This window comes from Nerophis lumbriciformis, linkage group LG10 (genome assembly GCF_033978685.3).
Source record: "Nerophis lumbriciformis linkage group LG10, RoL_Nlum_v2.1, whole genome shotgun sequence".
Lineage (NCBI taxonomy): Eukaryota > Metazoa > Chordata > Actinopteri > Syngnathiformes > Syngnathidae > Nerophis > Nerophis lumbriciformis.
This window is the reverse complement of record NC_084557.2, coordinates 37,442,713-37,461,130: the sequence shown is the minus strand read 5'-3', so window position 1 is coordinate 37,461,130 and position 18,418 is coordinate 37,442,713. Positions and strand designations below refer to the sequence as shown.

The window sequence follows — 18,418 nt, the reverse complement described above, 5'->3', positions numbered from 1 at the left end:
ATTTCTTTTTATTTAGACAAAATCACGTTTGGAAAGTATGATACTATACTGTAATATTTCTTGCAATATTGGATATTATTAAAAGTATGCAATTTCAAGCAGTAGGTATATTTTTTTTTGGTCAAAATGAAAAAAATCAATTACATTTAGTGAGAAAATATTAAGTATTTTATTGACACATATTTCCAGGTGTTTGCAGGCCAAATAAAATTATGTTGTGGGCCAGATCTGGCCCCTGGGGCTTGAGTTTGACACCTGGGACCTAAAATATGAGTGAATTACCTTAAAAAGGAAGTTGTGTTGCTTCTGAGCTACCAAAATAAAAGTTTAGAATGCGTCACAAAATAGTTTGCAGATAAGATAAAGTTAAAACAACTAATCACCATCAGTATGAAGATGATTGTGAATAGATCAAATAGGCAGGTTTTAATCCTTTTTTCAAGAAAACCTGTTAAGAACATTTTTTTCTATAAATTATGTGTGATGCAGCTCGGTATAGTTATGACACCATTTTAAAGTTAAATCACAACGAATAATAAATACAACTAATAATAAAACAAATTCTTTATGACGACAAACAATATTTTTGTCCAAGCTGCATAGCAACATACTGGAGTTTTTAGTCAGAGCTCCACACTTTCGCGACACAAAATATTTATTTTGAAAGATTTTCCGGATGCTGCTAGCACACACCGATATTTACGTGCATTTTTGTGGAGGCGGTCGCTGCGTGGGAGTCTTTAGATCAGCGGATGGACTCTAAAAGTTTACATCTTTGAGGGATTTGACTCGAAGATGCTGTCCGTCCAACTCGTGCTGCTTCTCGGTAAGAAACCTTTGTCTTTGTTTCTTTTCTCACCTACTACAACGATACCAGACACAAATATGATCATAAACATGGTGCACCTTTAAAAAGGCTGATTTTTGATAGAAACTGAAGCCATTCAATTTATTCATTTAAAGTGTTTTTTTACGTGACCACAAACGCTGATTTGTTTTTGTTAGGATAATTCTGCACTTTAAAATAATTTCACATTAAAAGTTGACATGGTTATAATGACAAAATGCGAATATTACTCAGTGGTGTTCAAAGTGTGGCCCAGGGGCCATTTGCTTTTCTAAAAACACAACTAAACAAACACAAGGGATGAACAATATATTGTAATAAACAACATATTGTAATATACATCACAGCCTCTTGTGATTACGTTTCACATCACAATATACTTTATGGCAAATACATTGAAATAGAACCATTTCAGAAACAAAAAGCTGATGAAACCTAAACAGTAACTTGATAAAAAAAAAATATTATTTTGAAAAGAACAGCCTATTTCAGTGTAATAAAATGCTTACTCAAAAATTATTTCTCACTCTCAATTTTTGCATTTTGAAACTCTACTTAGAACTTTCGTAAGAGCCAACAGTACATCTATCCATGCATCCATTTTCTACCGCTTATTCCCTTTGGGGTCGAGGGGGGAGCTGGAGCCTATCTCAGCTACAATCGGGCGGAAGGCGGGGTACACCCTGGACAAGTCGCCACCTCATCGCAGGGCCAACACAGATAGACAGACAACACTCACATTCACACACTAGGGCCAATTTTAGTGTTGCCAATCAACCTATCCCCAGGTGCATGTTTTTGGAGGTGGGAGGAAGCCGGAGTACCCGGAGGGAACCCACGCAGTCACGGGGAGAACATGCCTACTCCACACAGAAAGATCCCGAGGCCGGGATTGAACTCAGGACTACTCAGGACCTTCGTATTGTGAGGCAGACGCACTAACCCCTCTTCCACCGTGCTGCCCGCCAACAGTACAAAATGGAAATAATTAAAATTTTGAATTACATTTTTGATTAGTATTGTATATGGTTAATTAGTGCTGTCAAATTATTATTGTTTCTAAATCAGAGTTTCATCTAAAGTAGCTTTGGGGTTTGTTATCTAAGTGAAATTTGTCAGCGAGCGTGTCCTCACTCATCTTTACACTGATGTATGCATCAACTTTAATATTAACCATATAACAACACACCTTGCACGTCACCATCCACGGTTAAGGTAAAGGAGCTTGTAAATAAATTGTTTTGATTAATCTGCGTGGATAAATGGTTAGTGTGATACTCTTTTTTTGATTCATCACAAGTTAACTTGTTAATTTTGACAGCTTTATTTTTAATACTCTGTATCTCTATTAGGGTTGTAGGGTATACCGGTACTAGTTAAGTATCGCGGTACTAATGAATCAAAAACGGTACTATACTCTGTTTGAAAAGTACCGGTTCCTGGGCATGACGGCGCCTCGTCACGTCGTGACATTGCTGGTTTTACGAGCAGAGGAGCATGTTCGGCAGCGCACGATTACTGAGTACTTACAAGCAGACACAGTGTGTAGACAGAAAAGGGAGAATGGACAAATTTTGGCCTAAAAACTGACAATAAAGATAAAGTTATAACACTGAAACGCCCTCAGGAAGAGGTGCTTTAAGACATGGCTAGCTAGCTAGCAGCGAACATCCATCTCTAAATCACTAATCCTCGCCACCATGGCGACAAAAAAAGTGAGTTTATTACAAGTATCATCACTGCAGGACGAGGATTAGCTAAACATGCTTCACTACACACCGTAGGAGGATACAACAGCTCATCGGCGTCACAATGTAAACAAACCCCATGGGTGGATCTACACCTGACATCCACTGTAATGATAACAAGTACAAGACCGTATTTGGTCGATACTACAATGATTACACCGATATTTTTTATCGTCATAAAATCTTTTTTCCTTTAAAAAAAATTCATATTAGGTTTATAAACTCAGGATTTACATCCCTGGATACATGAGATGTCCAGGGACACACGAGAACTTTGAATATAAAGTTAAAAGTTAAAGTACCATTGATAGTCACACACACACTAGGTGTGGTGAATTTACTCTCTGCATTTGACCCATTCCTTGTTCCACCCCCTGGGAGGTGAGGGGAGCAGTGAGCAGCAGCGGTGGCCGTGCTCGGGAATCATGGTGATTTAACCCCCAATTCCAACCTTTGATGCTGAGTGCCAAGCAGGGAAGTAATAGGTCCCATTTGTATAGTCTTTGCCAGGGATTGAACTCACGATCTACCGATCTCAGGGCGGACACTCTAACCACAAGGTCACTGAGCAGGTTGAAGTTCAATATAACCAATGTATGATCCCGTAACTACTTGGTATCAGATCGATACCTAAATTTGTGGTATCATCCAAAATTAATGTAAAGTATCCAAACAGAAGAATAAGTGATTATTACATTTTAACAGAAGTGTAGATAGAAGATGTTAAAATGAAAAATAACCAGATATTAACAGTAAATGAAAAATTGGATTAATAATTAATTTTTACAGCTCGTCCTTATTAATTTTCACAAAATAATAGAATGAGAAATGACACAATATGTTACTGCATATGTCAGCAGACTATTTAGGAGCCTTTGTTTGTTTTTTTACTACTAAAAGACAAGTTGTCTTATATGTTCACTATTTTATTTAAGGACAACATTTTTCTTTGATTACAATAAGAAACATATGTTTAATGTACCGTAAGATTTTCTGTTAAAAAATAAAGCCAATTATGCCATTTGTTTTTGTTCCCTTTTATTTAGAAAAGTATCGAAAGGTATTGAAAATTATCGAAATACATTTTGGTACTGGTACCAAAATATTGGTATCGGAACAAACCTAATCTCTTTATAATGATATATATCTGGTTTAACCCTGTGCAATATGCCATACTTGCCAACCTTGAGACCTCCGAATTCGGGAGATTGGTGGTGGGGGAATTGAGGTGGGCGGGGTTGTTGTGGGCGGGGTCGTTGTGGGCGGGGTTAAAGGGAGAGGAGTATATTTATAGGTAGAATTCACTGACATTCAAGTATTTCTTTTATATATATATATATATATATATATATATATATATATATATATATATATATATATATATACCGTATTTTCCGCACTATAAGGCGCACCGGATTATTAGCCGCACCTTCAATGAATGGCATATTTCATAACTTTGTCCACCAATAAGCCGCCCCGGACTATAAGCCGCGCCTACGCTGCGCTAAAGGGAATGTCAAAAAAACAGTCAGATAGGTCAGTCAAACTTTAATAATATATTAAAAACCAGCGTTCTAACAACTCTGTTCACTCCCAAAATGTACGCAAATGTGCAATCACAAACATAGTAAAATTCAAAATAGTGCAGAGCAATAGCAACATAATGTTGCTCGAACGTTAATGTCACAACACACAAAATAAACATAGCGCTCACTTTCTGAAGTTATTCTTCATTCGTAAATCCTTCGTCTTCGGTGTCCGAAGTGAAAAGTTGGGCAAATTTACGATCCACTGGCAGATGTTGGCGTCGTCTGGCGCTGCCTCCTCGTCTTAGTGAAGGTGTGTTCGCCTTCTGTCATCCATTGTTCCCACGCAGTTAGCAGTCTAGCTTCGAATGCCCTGTTGACACCAATATCTAGCGGCTGGAGGTCTTTTGTCAATCCACCCGGAATGACGGCGAGTATTGAATTAAGCGCGTAAGCGTGTCTCTCAATGTGCTGTTATGAGCTAGCAAATATAACAACTACACTACCCAGCATGCAACGATAGTTACGAGCATGCGCGGTAGCCCTGAGAAGCGTTGTATGCTGGGAGTTAGAATGTGGTTATGAGCACGCTGTGAGTAAACGTTGAGAACTCAGTTAACACGCCTCGTCTGCATTATTTATAATTAGACAGACAACACACTTAATAGGAGCCATTTTGGGGTCTTTACATAAACACACAAATGGAAATGAAACGTCACATATCCCAGCATGCACCGCGCGCTTCTTCGTCATCCATTGTTCCCACGCAGTTAGCAGTCTAGCTTCGAATGCCCTGTTGACACCAATATCTAGCGGCTGGAGGTCTTTTGTCAATCCACCCGGAATGACGGCGAGTATTGAATTAAGCGCGTAAGCGTGTCTCTCAATGTGCTGTTATGAGCTAGCAAATATAACAACTACACTACCCAGCATGCAACGATAGTTACGAGCATGCGCGGTAGCCCTGAGAAGCGTTGTATGCTGGCAGTTAGCACGCTGTGAGTAAACGTTGAGAACTCAGTTAACACGCCTCGTCTGCATTATTTATAATTAGACAGACAACACACTTAATAGGAGCCATTTTGGGGTCTTTACATAAACACACAAATGGAAATGAAACGTCACATATCCCAGCATGCACCGCGCGCTTCTTCTACGGGGAAAAAAGATGGCGGCTGTTTACCGTAGTTGCGAGACCTAAACTTTATGAAAATGAATCTTAATATTTATCCATATATAAAGCGCACCGGGTTATAAGGCGCACTGTCAGCTTTTGAGAAAATTTGTGGTTTTTAGGTGCGCCTTATAGTGCGGAAAATACGGTATATATATATATATATATATATAAATAAATAAATAAATAAAAGAAATACTTGAATATATATATATGTATATATATATATATATATATATATATATATATATATATATATATATATATATATATATATATATATATATATATATATATATTATATATATATATATATATATAATTAAAATAAATACTTGAATGTCAGTGAATTCTAGCTATATATATATTTATTTTATTATATATATATATATATATATATATATATATATATATATATATATATATATATATATATATATATATATATATAAATAAAAGAAATACTTGAATTTCAGTGTTCATTTATTTACACATATACACACACATAACACTCTACTATTATTGTATTTGAAAGTGCAATGCTTTGCAGCCAGTAGCACAGCCTTTGCAGGAGCATAGTTATGGGTAGCATCTGTGAAATTAAATTTGCAGGAAAGGAGTGAGTTTAGGGTTGAATTGTCCATCCTCGTTCTATTCTCTGTCACTATCTTTCTGACCATGCTGAACACCCTCTCTGATGATGCATTGCTCTGAGGCACGCACAAAAGTGCCTTCATCAAATGCACCAGGCGTACTTCTTCTTATTACTCGTCGTCGCCATGATTGTCTCTTCTTCGTTCTTCTGCTTCGTCTCCTTCAGTTGTGCACTCTCCATAAGCCGCAGATGTTATGACATGACTGGGCCGGCACGCTGTTTATATGGAGAAAAAGCGGACGTGACGACAGGCTGTCCTCACGTCCCTTCCAGGTCCGCATGGACCTGGAAGGGGCGTGCCCCCAAAATTGTTGTCCGGCTGGAAATCGTTAGAAATTCGGGAGAATGGTTGTCCCGGTAGATTTTCGGGAGAGGCACTGAAATTCGGGAGTCTCCCGGAAAATTCGGGACGGTTGGCAAATATGCAATATGCATGTTCGTCTCTGTGAACACACATTCAGCCTGTTAAACATGGAGGTTCTGTTGGCTACTTCGCGCTTCTGTATAGCTCAGAAAAGGGGGTACAAATTATAGCTGGCGAGTGCCGGGGTTTCCACTACATTACAAAACACTACAGGTTAAATCATATGATGCAACATTGCCTCCATGGTGACAGCCAATAGTACACAGAAAGCCCTTATTTAAATATGGCTGTTTGTACCACTTTTGCACTTGTTATGAATTGCGCAGTCTTAGTTGTTCACGCCCACTTATAGCCTAGTATTCGGGATCTAAGTAGATCAGGCCCATAGTTGGGTTGCGCAATACAGACAATATACCATTTAAATTATATAAAGTTGGCAAACGATAGAGCTTTTAATACTATCGTTATATCCTGATAATGCAGGTCGATGACACATTCTCGCTGTGTCCCGCAAATTTGACAGCGTCCAGCAAACAAAGGCATCCTCAACGCAATGTAGCATTCTTGCTAGTGGCCGTGTCTAAGTCATTAATCGTTGCCTCTTTGGTGGCAAATACATTTTCTTACGAATATCATTATAACTAGACATTCTACACTTCACACCGGAAGATGATACAATAAGCCAGTGCTAATCACTAAACTCTTGAATGTGTAAACAGGTGTGGGCCGGCACGATATAAATACCGACATTAACCATATCAGTATATTGTCAATACTACAGTGATTATATTGATAATTGTTTTTGTTACAAATAAATAATTCACTGGACACAGCAAAAACCAGAGGATTGAAATCATAACCAATATAAATTTGAGTTTGTATTTATTTATTTTGCAGTATTGACTTTATTTCGCTGAAAGTTTTGTATCTTAAAAAAAAAAGGGAATAAGGAAATCATTTAAATATTTAATTGATATTGTTTCACCACAATACTGTTTTTTCTGATTTATAATTCTGATCAAAAATTGTATCATTTAATGAGCTTTAAAATGTTCAGTATCAGTATTTTATGACCAATATTGTCCCTGTAAATTAACCAGATATTAACAGTGAATTAACAAGAAGAATGATAATATTTTTTACAAAATAATACAACCGGAAATGACGAAATAGGCTACCACATACGTCAGCAGCTAAATTACTTTTGAAATGGTTCTATTACCTTTATTATTATTTGCCAACTAATATATTGTGATATATATCGTTATTGTAGAAGGCTGCAATATGTATTGCATTATATAGATTTAATGCCATATCGCCCATCTCTAACCCATAGTATTATTTTGTTTAAAATGACACAAATGTTGCAAATAACAGAAAACATGTCTTCTCAATTAAAAAATAAAGTATTTGGTTTTGAGGCGGTCTACCAAAGTGGTTGCATTCAGCCTCTGCCAGAATTGTTGCCCCACACACCGAGTATAGTTTTCTGATGATGGTCGGATGGCTTGAATCCATCCATTCATCCACCCATTTTGTACTGATTGTCCCACTCGGGGTCGCGGCGTGGCTGTAGCCTATCCCAGCTGCTTTTGGGCAGAAGGCAGGGTACATCCTGGACAAGTCGCCACCTCATCGCAGGGCCAACAACATTCACACTCACATTCACAACTGAATAAAAATGGAGGTGTTGTTGAAAGCTCTTTGGGTAAACCTCTATCATACATGGATATATCCACTGACGTAACTAAGGCAGAATACATCACTAAAGTCTCAAATTATAAACGGCTTGTTTGGAGCAAGTTTAGAAGGGAAAATTGTTTCATGAATCCGCCATGCCTTCATGGTTTGGATTCACATTTTCGGGACTTATGGGGATACCAAATACACCAAAAAAATTAATTATAACAGTATCGTAGGTCGTCACTCTCAGGCCCTGTTTACACTAAGCCGGATAAGATTATCCAGGGTAAATCACACCTAACCTTATCCGTGTCCACACACAACAATGCCACCGTTTAAGACCCCCGCCCCCCTCTGTCCGCCGGCGCAACGCGACCAGGTACGCATGCGCGGAAATTGCACACGTCATAGTCATCTCCAGTGTTGCTTTGTGTGCAAGTTCTTAAATGTAACTTATCTGAACAATATCCAGTGTTGTGGTATTTCAATTAACTGGAATCCAGTGTGCTGTGGGGCCCTATTGTAGTGAATCACACCTGAGCCATCATAAATTAATCAAATCTTTATTAGACACCTAAACAATGTGATAAAGAACATTTTACATCAATCAAACTAGGGCTCTAGATATCTGTTCAGGACACTCCTCACTGTTTTGCCTTCACCTTCATTGTCCATTCGTTTTTTGGTGACTTTATATACTCCAGACCTAGACGTCGAGTCCGCGACATACATGGCGGACAGTAACTGATACAGTCTGCTTTACCAGTCCAAATGCATTCGCCGTTTTCCTCGACGCCCAGGTAATACAAAGCACACGCTACCTTTTTTATCACATTCACGGGCGCTCGCATTCTCATTGTCTCTCCTTCGACAAATGGACAAAGTTTTTCGCTAAGTAGAAACACAGCTGACCCGGCCGGACATTCGAAAGTTCTCTTGCCGTCTGAGAAGTGTTGTATCCGAAATAACAGCAATCGCTTTCTCTTAAGGTATTCACGTGTGATTTCCACAAGCGTCTGTACATGTAGAAGAAGGAGAAACACGGGCATGTCTGGATGACTCACCTTCATATTTCCAGTGGTTAGCTCCAAGTTACGAAACCACTTTATTATGAAGCTGTCTGTGGTACGTTCTTTCTGATGTCACTTCCTGTGTGGGCGTGGTTTTTCTGGCGTAACTTCCTCACCGAACTCACTTTGTAAACGATCAATGAGTCCATACAAAGAAAGCTAAGTGCCGGAGATTCAAGAATCAAAATTTGTCCGAGGAGGGGGACCTTAAATGCTGGTTTAGTGTGCCTGAAACGGGGCTTAGGCTAAACAATTATTCGTTTAAGGGATTAAACGACTTAGTGTAGACATGGGCTGAATTACCAAGTCTCAATCAGATTGTGTCATCAATCTCTATTGTAGGCCAAATGTACCATATTTTTCGGACTATAAGTCGCTCCGGAGTATAATGCACAATAAAGTGGAGTATAAGTCGCATTTTTGGGGGAAATTTATTTGTTAAAATCCAACACCAAGAATAGACATTTGAAAGGCAATTTAAAATAAATAAAGAATTGTGTACAACAGGCTGAATAAGTATACGCCATTTGACGCACAAATAACCAACTGAGAACGTGCCTGGTATGTTAACGCAACACATCATGGCAAGAGTCATTCAAATACCTATAACATATAGAACATGCTATACGTTTACCAAACAATCTGTCACTCCCGAACGCTAAATCCGATGAACTCGTCCTCCTCGGTGTCGCTCCTGGTATGCGCCGCTAGCGTCCATTCTTTCTGCTGCTCGATCGCCGTTTTCTGGTGCATATTTCACTGCGCCCAGCTTGTAATCTGCACAATATGATTTCCTTTTCGGTGCCATTTTAGTTCAGTTCTTCTCAGTTTTTATAAGTTACCGCCAATGTTGACGTGATCCATTGTAATAGCTCCGGCAGTAGCGTATAGCATATAGCAATTAGCATTCCAAAACCCACAATGCACTTCTGCCATGACCCGCCCCCCGCCGAATTCTTATTGGTTGGCGTGTGAGTGACGATTGCTGACGTGTGTGTGACGATGGCTGCCATTTGCTTCGTCGCTCACACGAATGAGATAAATAATATTATTTGTTATTTTACGGTAATGTGTTAATAATTTCACACAAGTCGCTCCGGAGTATACGTCGCACCCACGGCCAAACTATGAAAACAACGTCGACTTATAGTCCGAGAAATACGGTATATTGCTTCTATTGAATATCCTTCATCACCCATTACAAACGAACACACAAATCCATTTCTAAACATATGCTCTTAACAAAATTTTGAATATGAAAATGTCTCACGAATCCTTAGATTTTTTAGTATGCGACCCTCTGTGAAAAAAGTTTGGAAAGAAATGTAAAAACATTCAAATTCAAATGAAAGACAATCACTTTGATTCCGTCCCAGCTCATACTCTCAGTTTTCATGGCCTTTGTTGAACTGACCGGTCTTCTGCTCCCAGGTCTACTCTACTTGGCACAGTACGTCAGGCCTGTGGTAAGCCAATACCAGGACCAGATTAGCCTTGCAGAGTTCAGTGATGGCTGCACTGAGGGGAGCTGTTACCCGGCAACAGGAGATCTTCTTATTGGCAGAGACCACCAGTTGTATTCAACATCCACCTGTGGACTGAACCGTCCAGAACCCTTCTGCATCGTCAGCCACCTGCAGGTAATCAAATTATATGTCAAAAGATTTGTGATTAACAGTCAGTAGTTGAATGTTTGCCAATGATGTCTGTCTTTAATTCAATGAATATAAACCACTTCTTCTCAGCAATGTTCACTGTGGCATTCGCTAAGCCAAATAGCAGTAGAAAGATATCTGAAGCTGGCTCCTCACCCAATTTTTTACTTGCATCTTAAAGTATAAACGTAGCCGAGAGAGGGCTCATATCTCAATTAGGGATGTAACAATTTGAACACTTCATATCAAGGTTATTGTCACCAACATTGCATGAAAAATACTCATACACAGTCGTAACCAAGTTATATTTACAAAAATAAATACAATAAATATGCACATTTAAGTCCCCTATAAAGAGCAAACAGTCAAAATCAGTGCACGGGACGGCATTGCTCAGTTGGTAGAGTGGCGGTGCCAGCAACTTGAGGGTCCGTCATCCTTGTCACGTCTGTTGTGTCCTTGAGCAAGACGCTTCCCCTTTGCTCCTGATGGGTCGTGATTAGGGCCTTGCATGGCAGCTGCGGCCATCAGTGTGTGAATGTATGTGGGAATGAGTGAATGTGGAAATAGTGTCAAAGCGCTTTAAGTACCTTGAAGGTAGAAAAGCGCTGTACAAGTATAACCCATTTACCATTTACACAACTGAAAGCAATTACGTAAAAATCATCAATAACTAAATTAAAATGTTGTGGTGGTTTGTAAATAGTTCCATGATCAACTTTGTAGTTGTGTCATCAGATTTGCGGTCTCATGTTTTGGAGAAGAGAAGGGTGGAGCTTTCTACCCATCACCACCTGGTGGTGAGTTGGCTCCGATGGTGGGGAAAGATCCTGGACCGACCTGGCAGGCCCAAATGCATTGTGAGGGTCTGCTGGGAACGTCTAGCAGAGTCTCCTGTCTAGGGATGATGTTCGAAAACCGGTTCTCCCGATTGTTCAATAAGAAAAGAACCGATTCCATGGAATCGAAGCCACTATAGTAAAGAAAAATATTTGGTTCTTTATTCAAATCCCTGGGAACGAATCCCGTGTCACAGGAAATGTCCTGTGGCACGTCAGAGGAAATGACGTAGCTCAGTCATTCGGCGGCAGATACAGATGCAGCAATAACAATGGACCGGAAAAAAACGCTCCAAGCCATGGCTTCCTTTACTAAGAAATAAGACGAGGAAACGGTTATCTGCAATATTTGCCAGGCTTCGCTTTCCTGTAAGGGGAGCAGTACAACAAACATGTTGAAACATGTTCAGGCTGTACATAACCTAAAGGTTAGAGAAACGTGCGTGTCTTCGACACGTGGAGAAGCAGCGACAGAGATGACGAAGCACGCCCCTCTTCCTCTGCTTCAACCTGCAGTCCCGTTAATTGTTGCCGGTTAATTTCCATATCTGCTCACTTTTGGCCTTTAGGCTAAAATAACGTTACCTCTTATGTCAACCAAGACTGCAGTAATGTTAGCTAGACTAACTTCACCTAAGCATAGTCAGTGGCTAACGGTAACGTTAACGTTATTCTTTTTGTATGTGTCTGATAGCGTTAACAGTATCTTGTAGCCTACATCACTCCAGAGTTTGTAGGTCTGTCTAATAAACTAGTGCTTGCAAGATGTGAATTAAGATAATGTTAACATCCTATTTCAGATGATGACATTCATGACAGCCAGAGTGACCAGGGCAGTGTTTGCTCTGTAGCACAGAGCGTTAACCCATTTACCATAGCGAGGTATAACGCAGAGCGCAGCAAGATGAGTGAGGGGGAGAGTAACATTACTCGCAAGCTAACGAGAATGATGGTGAAAAATCTCCTCCCCTTCAACTTGGTGAACACAGACGAATACGAGTAGGTTAATAATTGTATTTTGCTGACATGTAATGGAGCAAAAAGTAAACAACACCATTACTCTGAGATTTGTTTCAAATGTAAAGTGCTGTATAATACAAATGAATGCAGGATTTTCCCTGCATGTATTTTTCTTAGGTGGCCTACTTAAAGGGGCACTAACAGTCAATATTTATTTATTTTATTTAAAAAAATTGTTTGGGTAACAACAGTCAATATTTAGTTATTCATTCTATTTTATTTTTTCTTAAAAAATAAAGTGAGCTTTTTTTAAATCAAGTATTGTGTGTTTTTTTTCCATATACAACAACCTATCTGCATTCGATAAGACAATCGACAAGGAATCGGTTCGATAAGAGGATTCGATAATGGCATCAAAATCCATAATTTCTTAACAAACATTCCTACTCCTGTCAGAGTTTCAATTCCCACATGTCACGAGGGAGGCGCTGAATATTGACTCCGAGTGGACCATGTTCTGTACCTCTATTGTCGAGGCGGCCGATCGGAGCTGTGGCCACAAGGTGCCTGTTGTGGCTGTAATCCCACAACCCGCTAGTGGACATCAGCAGTGAGAGATGCCGTCAAGCTGAAGAAAGAGTCCTATCAGGTCCTTTTGGCTCATGGGAGTCTGGAGGCAGCAGAGAGGTACCGACAGGTGGCTTCGGCGGTCGCGGGGGGAAAAACTTGGACATGGGAGGAATTCGAGGAAGCCATAGAAAACGACTTCCGGATGGCTTCGAAGCGATTCTGGACCACCAACCGCCGCCCCAGGAGAGGGAAACAATGCACTGTCAACATTATGGTAAGAATGGTGTGCTGCTGACCTCGACTGCGGATGTTGTAGATCGGGGAGGGAATACTTCGAAGACCTTCTCGATCTCACCTACACGTCTTCCTATGAGCATGCAGTGCCTGGGGAATCTGCGGTGGGCTCTCCTGTTTCTGGGGCAGAGGGTTGCCGAGGTAGTTAAAAAGCTCCTCGGTGGCAAGGCCCTGGGGGTGAAAGAGATCCGCCCAGAGTTCCTTAAGGCTCTGGATGCTGTGGTTGCAAGGCGGTTGGTGCTTGTCATGGCAGCAACCATCAAACCTGATGGTGGACACCAGAGGTAAAGGGAGCGGTCAAGCTGAAGAAGGAATCCTACCGAGCATGGCTCGCTTGTGGGACCCCCGGAGCAGCTGACAGGTATCGACAAGCCAAGCGAGCCGCGGCCTGAGCGGTGGTGGAAGCACAAACTTGGGCATGGGAGGAGTTCGGTGAGACCATGGAGCAAGATTTTTGGTCGACCTCAAAGAGATTCTGGCAAACCATCCGACGCCTCAGGAGGGGGAAGTAGTGCCCTGTCCACACTGTGTATAGTGGGGGCGTAAACCTGCTGACCACTACTAGGGTTTTAGTTGGGCAGTGGAAGGAATACTTTGAGGATCTCCTTAATCCTACAGACATACCCTCCGTAGAGGAGGCAAAGTCTGAGGTCACAAACGCGTACATTTCCATCATAGGAGCCAAAGTTGCTGAGTTAATCAAAAAACTACCCAGTGGCAAGGCCCCAGGAGAGGACGAGATTCGCCCCGAATACCTCAAGGCTCTGGATGTTGTGGGACTGTCTTGGCTGACACGTCTCTTCAACATAGCGTGGGAGTCTGGGGCGGTACCTCTGAATTGGCAGACCGGAGTGGTGTCCCCCTTGTCAAAAGGGGGACCGGAGGGTGTGGTCCAATTATAGAGGGATCACACTTCTCAGCCTCCCGGGGAAAGTCTATTCCAGGGTGCTGGAAAGGAGAGTCCGGCCGTTAGTCGAGCCTCGGACTCAGGAGGAACATTGTGAATTTCCTCCTGGTCGTGGAACACAGGACCAGATTTATACCCTCCCTAGGGTACTAGAGTGGGCATGGGAGTTTGCTCAACCAGTCCACATGTGTTTTGTGGATCAGGAAAAGGCCTTCAATCATCTCTCGCGGTGTCCTGTGGGGGGTGCTCCATGAGTACGGGGTACAGGGTCCGTTGCTACGGGTCATACGGTCCTTGTACAAGCAGAGCAGGAGTCTCGTTCACATTGCCGGTAATAAGTCAGACATGTTCCCAGTAGACGTTGGACTCCACCATGGCTGCCCTTTGTCACCGGTCCTGTTCATTGTTTTTATGAACATACTTTCAAGGCGCAGTCAGGGTGTGGACGGTTTCCAGTTTGGTGGCCAGAGGATCGCATCTCTGCTTTTTGCAGATGATGTGGTCCTGTTGACTTCATCAGGCTGGGACCTTCAGCGTTCACTGGGGCGATTTGCAGCTGAGTATAAAACTGCTGGGATGAGGATCAGCACCTCCAAATCTGAGGCCATGGTTCTCAGTCGGAAAAGCTGGACTGCACCCTTCGGGTCGGGAGTGAAGTTCTGCCTCAAATGGAGGAGTTCAAGTATCTTGGGGTCTTGTTCACGAGTGAGGGAAGAATAGGACACAAGATTGACAGACAGATTGGTGCTGCGTCTCCAGTGATGCAGTCACTTCACCGGTCTGTTGTGGTGATTTACAGGTCAGTCTACGTTCCTACCCTCACCTATGATCACAAGCTTTGGTTAATGACCGAAAGGACAAGGTCGCGAATACAAGCAGCAGAAATGAGTTTCCTCCGCCGGATGTCTGAGATCACTCTCAGAGATAGTGTGAGGAGTTCTGTCATCCGGGGGAGACTCAGAGTAGAGCCGCTGCTCTTTCACGTCGAGAGGAGCCAGCTGAGATGGCTCGGGCATCTACTACGGATGCCTCCCGGAAGCCTCGCTGGTGTCCAGCCGGGAGGAGACCTCGGGGCAGACCTTGGACACGTTGGAGGGACTATGTCTCACAGCTGGTCTGGGAACACCTCGGTATCTCTGCTTAGACTGCTGCCCCGCGACCCGGACTCGGATAAGCGGCGGGAAATGGATGGTTGGATGGAAATTAAAATTTGTATTCATTGTCCATCCCTAAGTTGAGTGTGGAATCATTTTGCATTAACCAAAATTTAGGTAAAAGGTTTAAATAATCACGATTTGGATTTTTGCCATAAATACCTGGCTCTAAACTGGAGGTGGATAGATTCTCTGAGCGAAGGAGAAGTGCTCACTAACACAGATTTAGACAGATTTGTCAAAATAGGCCTTTTTGTGTACATAGAAAAAGGTTTAGATCTTCAAAGCAGCTCATGAAAGATGGAAGCAAAAACAAAAGTGATTTTTTTTTTCAAATTTATATTCCAGTGTTTACCCTGCCTTCCGCCCGAGTGCCGCTGAGATAGGCTACAACCCCGAAAGGGACAAGCGGTAGAAGATTAATGGATGGATGGATATTCTAAGGGTATTCCGATCAGATATTGATATAAGACCAATGTCAGCCAAAATATGCGATTATATCGTCTTACATCTAAAATCTCTAATATAAGCTCCGATACAAGCAGTCCTGCCGCTAGGTTTATTTGTGAAAAGTTGGACAGCCAGTTAACATTTAAATGTCCCTTAATTAGCACACAATGTTGGTCTTTTTTGTATTTTAGTCAAGTCGTTTACAAAATATAAATATGGTAGGCTGTATTGGAGTGCACACATGCACAGTGTGTGTGTGTGTGTGTGTTGTTTATGAAAGTTAAATGATGTATACAATATTACTTATGCATTGAATATGTGGCAGTGGAGTATGCACTGTATATCTCTGAATGTTTTTAGTGCTCACATTTGATGACCATAGGTAACATCAAGATGCCTTGTTAGACTTGATATGTTTGGCTGGTCCCTTTCTACTGATGGAATGGAATGTTTAACAAAATAAACACAGTTGTGTGACTTTGTCTGTGGCTTAAAGGGGGGAGTGGAGGTGGGGGTAACAGTCTGGAACACTTCCTGTGCTGACTACCCATCCCAATCCATTCATACCCCCCCAACAAACACACATGCACACACTTACTTCACCACCCCCATAAGGAGGTGCTGATATAACAGGAGGCAGATGTTTGTGCAGCTGCTGAAGGATACTCTGAAGTTGAGTTCTCTCACTCAAAGTAATCCAATGCTCTCAAAAGATGGTCGAACAAGAAACAAAAACATGTGTCTGTATTAGCGTGTGTCGTCACATTAACTTCAAAAAGTATCAGTCATGGTATAAAAATGAATGTCTCAAAGACAAAGACACAACAAGCTAATTTTTTTGGGACTGCTTTGTTGGGCTGTAGTTAGAATTGTGTTATTCACTGTGGCATAATCCTACTAAATATATTGAATATTAATTAAGGATTGTGGAGGTGGGAGGAAATGATGTCATTGTCTAATTTGCAGAATTGTACATGACACGTGAAAAGCAAAAAACAATAGTTTAGTGCCTAGACTGAGATGTAAGTAGCTTGTAAGTCTGAATTTTTTGTACTTAAATTTACCTAGATTGAATTTGATTCTTATTTATCATGATTCTGAATCGATTCAAAATTTTCAAGAATTGACATTTAAAAATATGTTCTTTAGGCCATCTCTGTGCTTGCTCCCTGCCTTATTATACATTATAAATCAGGAGCCAAAAAGAGATTTTGTAACCTGTAACCTTTTTTGAAAAGTTTTTATTGTAATTAATATACAAAATGATGTATTGCGAAAATCATTTTAAATCAAGTATCATGTTGTATTATAAATTGATTCTGAATAGAATTGCCAACCCAAGAATTGGAATCAAATTGAATTGTGAGTTGGAAGATTCACATCCCAACTAGGTTTTTTACATTATTCTGAAATTAACACCTTGGTCACTCACTCTGTACACAAAAGACATCAAGTACAATGCAGCAACATGCTTTTTGGGAAAAGGAAGTCTCAATTATGAGACCAGTGGACTGCTTAGTTATCACTGTCCATTTATTAGTGGGAGAGCCTTTCACATGTTGGAAGATCTAATTAGAGACCTTATCCTTCAGTGTAGCCACCTGTGCAAGCACACACGTACAATAAAGTGACTGATGTGCCACATCGATTTGATTCAGTGCCAACAACGATCTGGATGTCACTCCAGTTACCAATGTGGACCACTACTACAAGTGATGCTGATAATAGCTAGTCAACTAGAGTTGTGACTTCTAACACTCAGGAAAACACGTGTGTGTATATATATATATATATATATATACAAACCCCGTTTCTATATCAATCAATCAATCTTTATTTATATAGCCCTAAATCACAAGTGTCTCAAAGGGCTGCACAAGCCACAACGACATCCTCGGTACAAAGCCCACATACGGGCAAGGAAAAACTCACCCCAGTGGGACGTCGATGTGAATGACTATGAGAAACCTTGGAGAGGCCCGCATATGTGGGTAACCCCCCCCCTCTAGGGGAGACCGAAAGCAATGGATGTCGAGTGGGTCTGACATAATATTGTGAGAGTCCAGTCCATAGTGGATCCAACATAATAGTAAGAGTCCAGTCCATAGTGGGGCCAGCAGGACACCATCCCGAGCGGAGACGGGTCAGCAGCGCAGAGATGTTCCCAGCCGATGCACAGGCGAGCGGTCCACCCCGGGTCCCGACTCTGGACAGCCAGCACTTCATCCATGGCCACCGGACCTCTGCCCCCCCCCTCAAGGAAAAGGGGAGCAGAGGAGAAAAGAAAAGAAACGGCAGATCAACTGGTCTAACAGGGGGGCTATTTAAAGGCTAGAGTATACAAATGAGTTTTAAGATGGGACTTAAATGCTTCTACTGAGGTAGCATCTCTAATTGTTACCGGGAGGGCATTCCATAGTACTGGAGCCCGAATAGAAAACGCTCTATAGCCCGCAGACTTTTTTTGGGCTCTGGGAATCACTAATAAGCCGGAGTTCTTTGAACGCAGATTTCTTGCCGGG

The 18,418-nt window shown here is 41.4% G+C and overlaps 1 protein-coding gene across 1 annotated transcript in view; it reads left to right on the top strand.

Moving 5' to 3' along the window:
- Nucleotides 1-733: 733 nt before the first annotated feature.
- lamb1a (laminin, beta 1a) overlaps nt 734-18,418 on the top strand; it is a 123,430-nt gene continuing 105,745 nt past the window's right edge. Inside the window, exons 1-2 of the mRNA XM_061969629.2 lie at nt 734-826; nt 10,499-10,707. Coding sequence (XP_061825613.1) covers nt 796-826; nt 10,499-10,707 — 240 coding nt within the window. The 5' untranslated portion in view covers nt 734-795. The remainder of the gene's footprint in view (nt 827-10,498; nt 10,708-18,418) is intronic.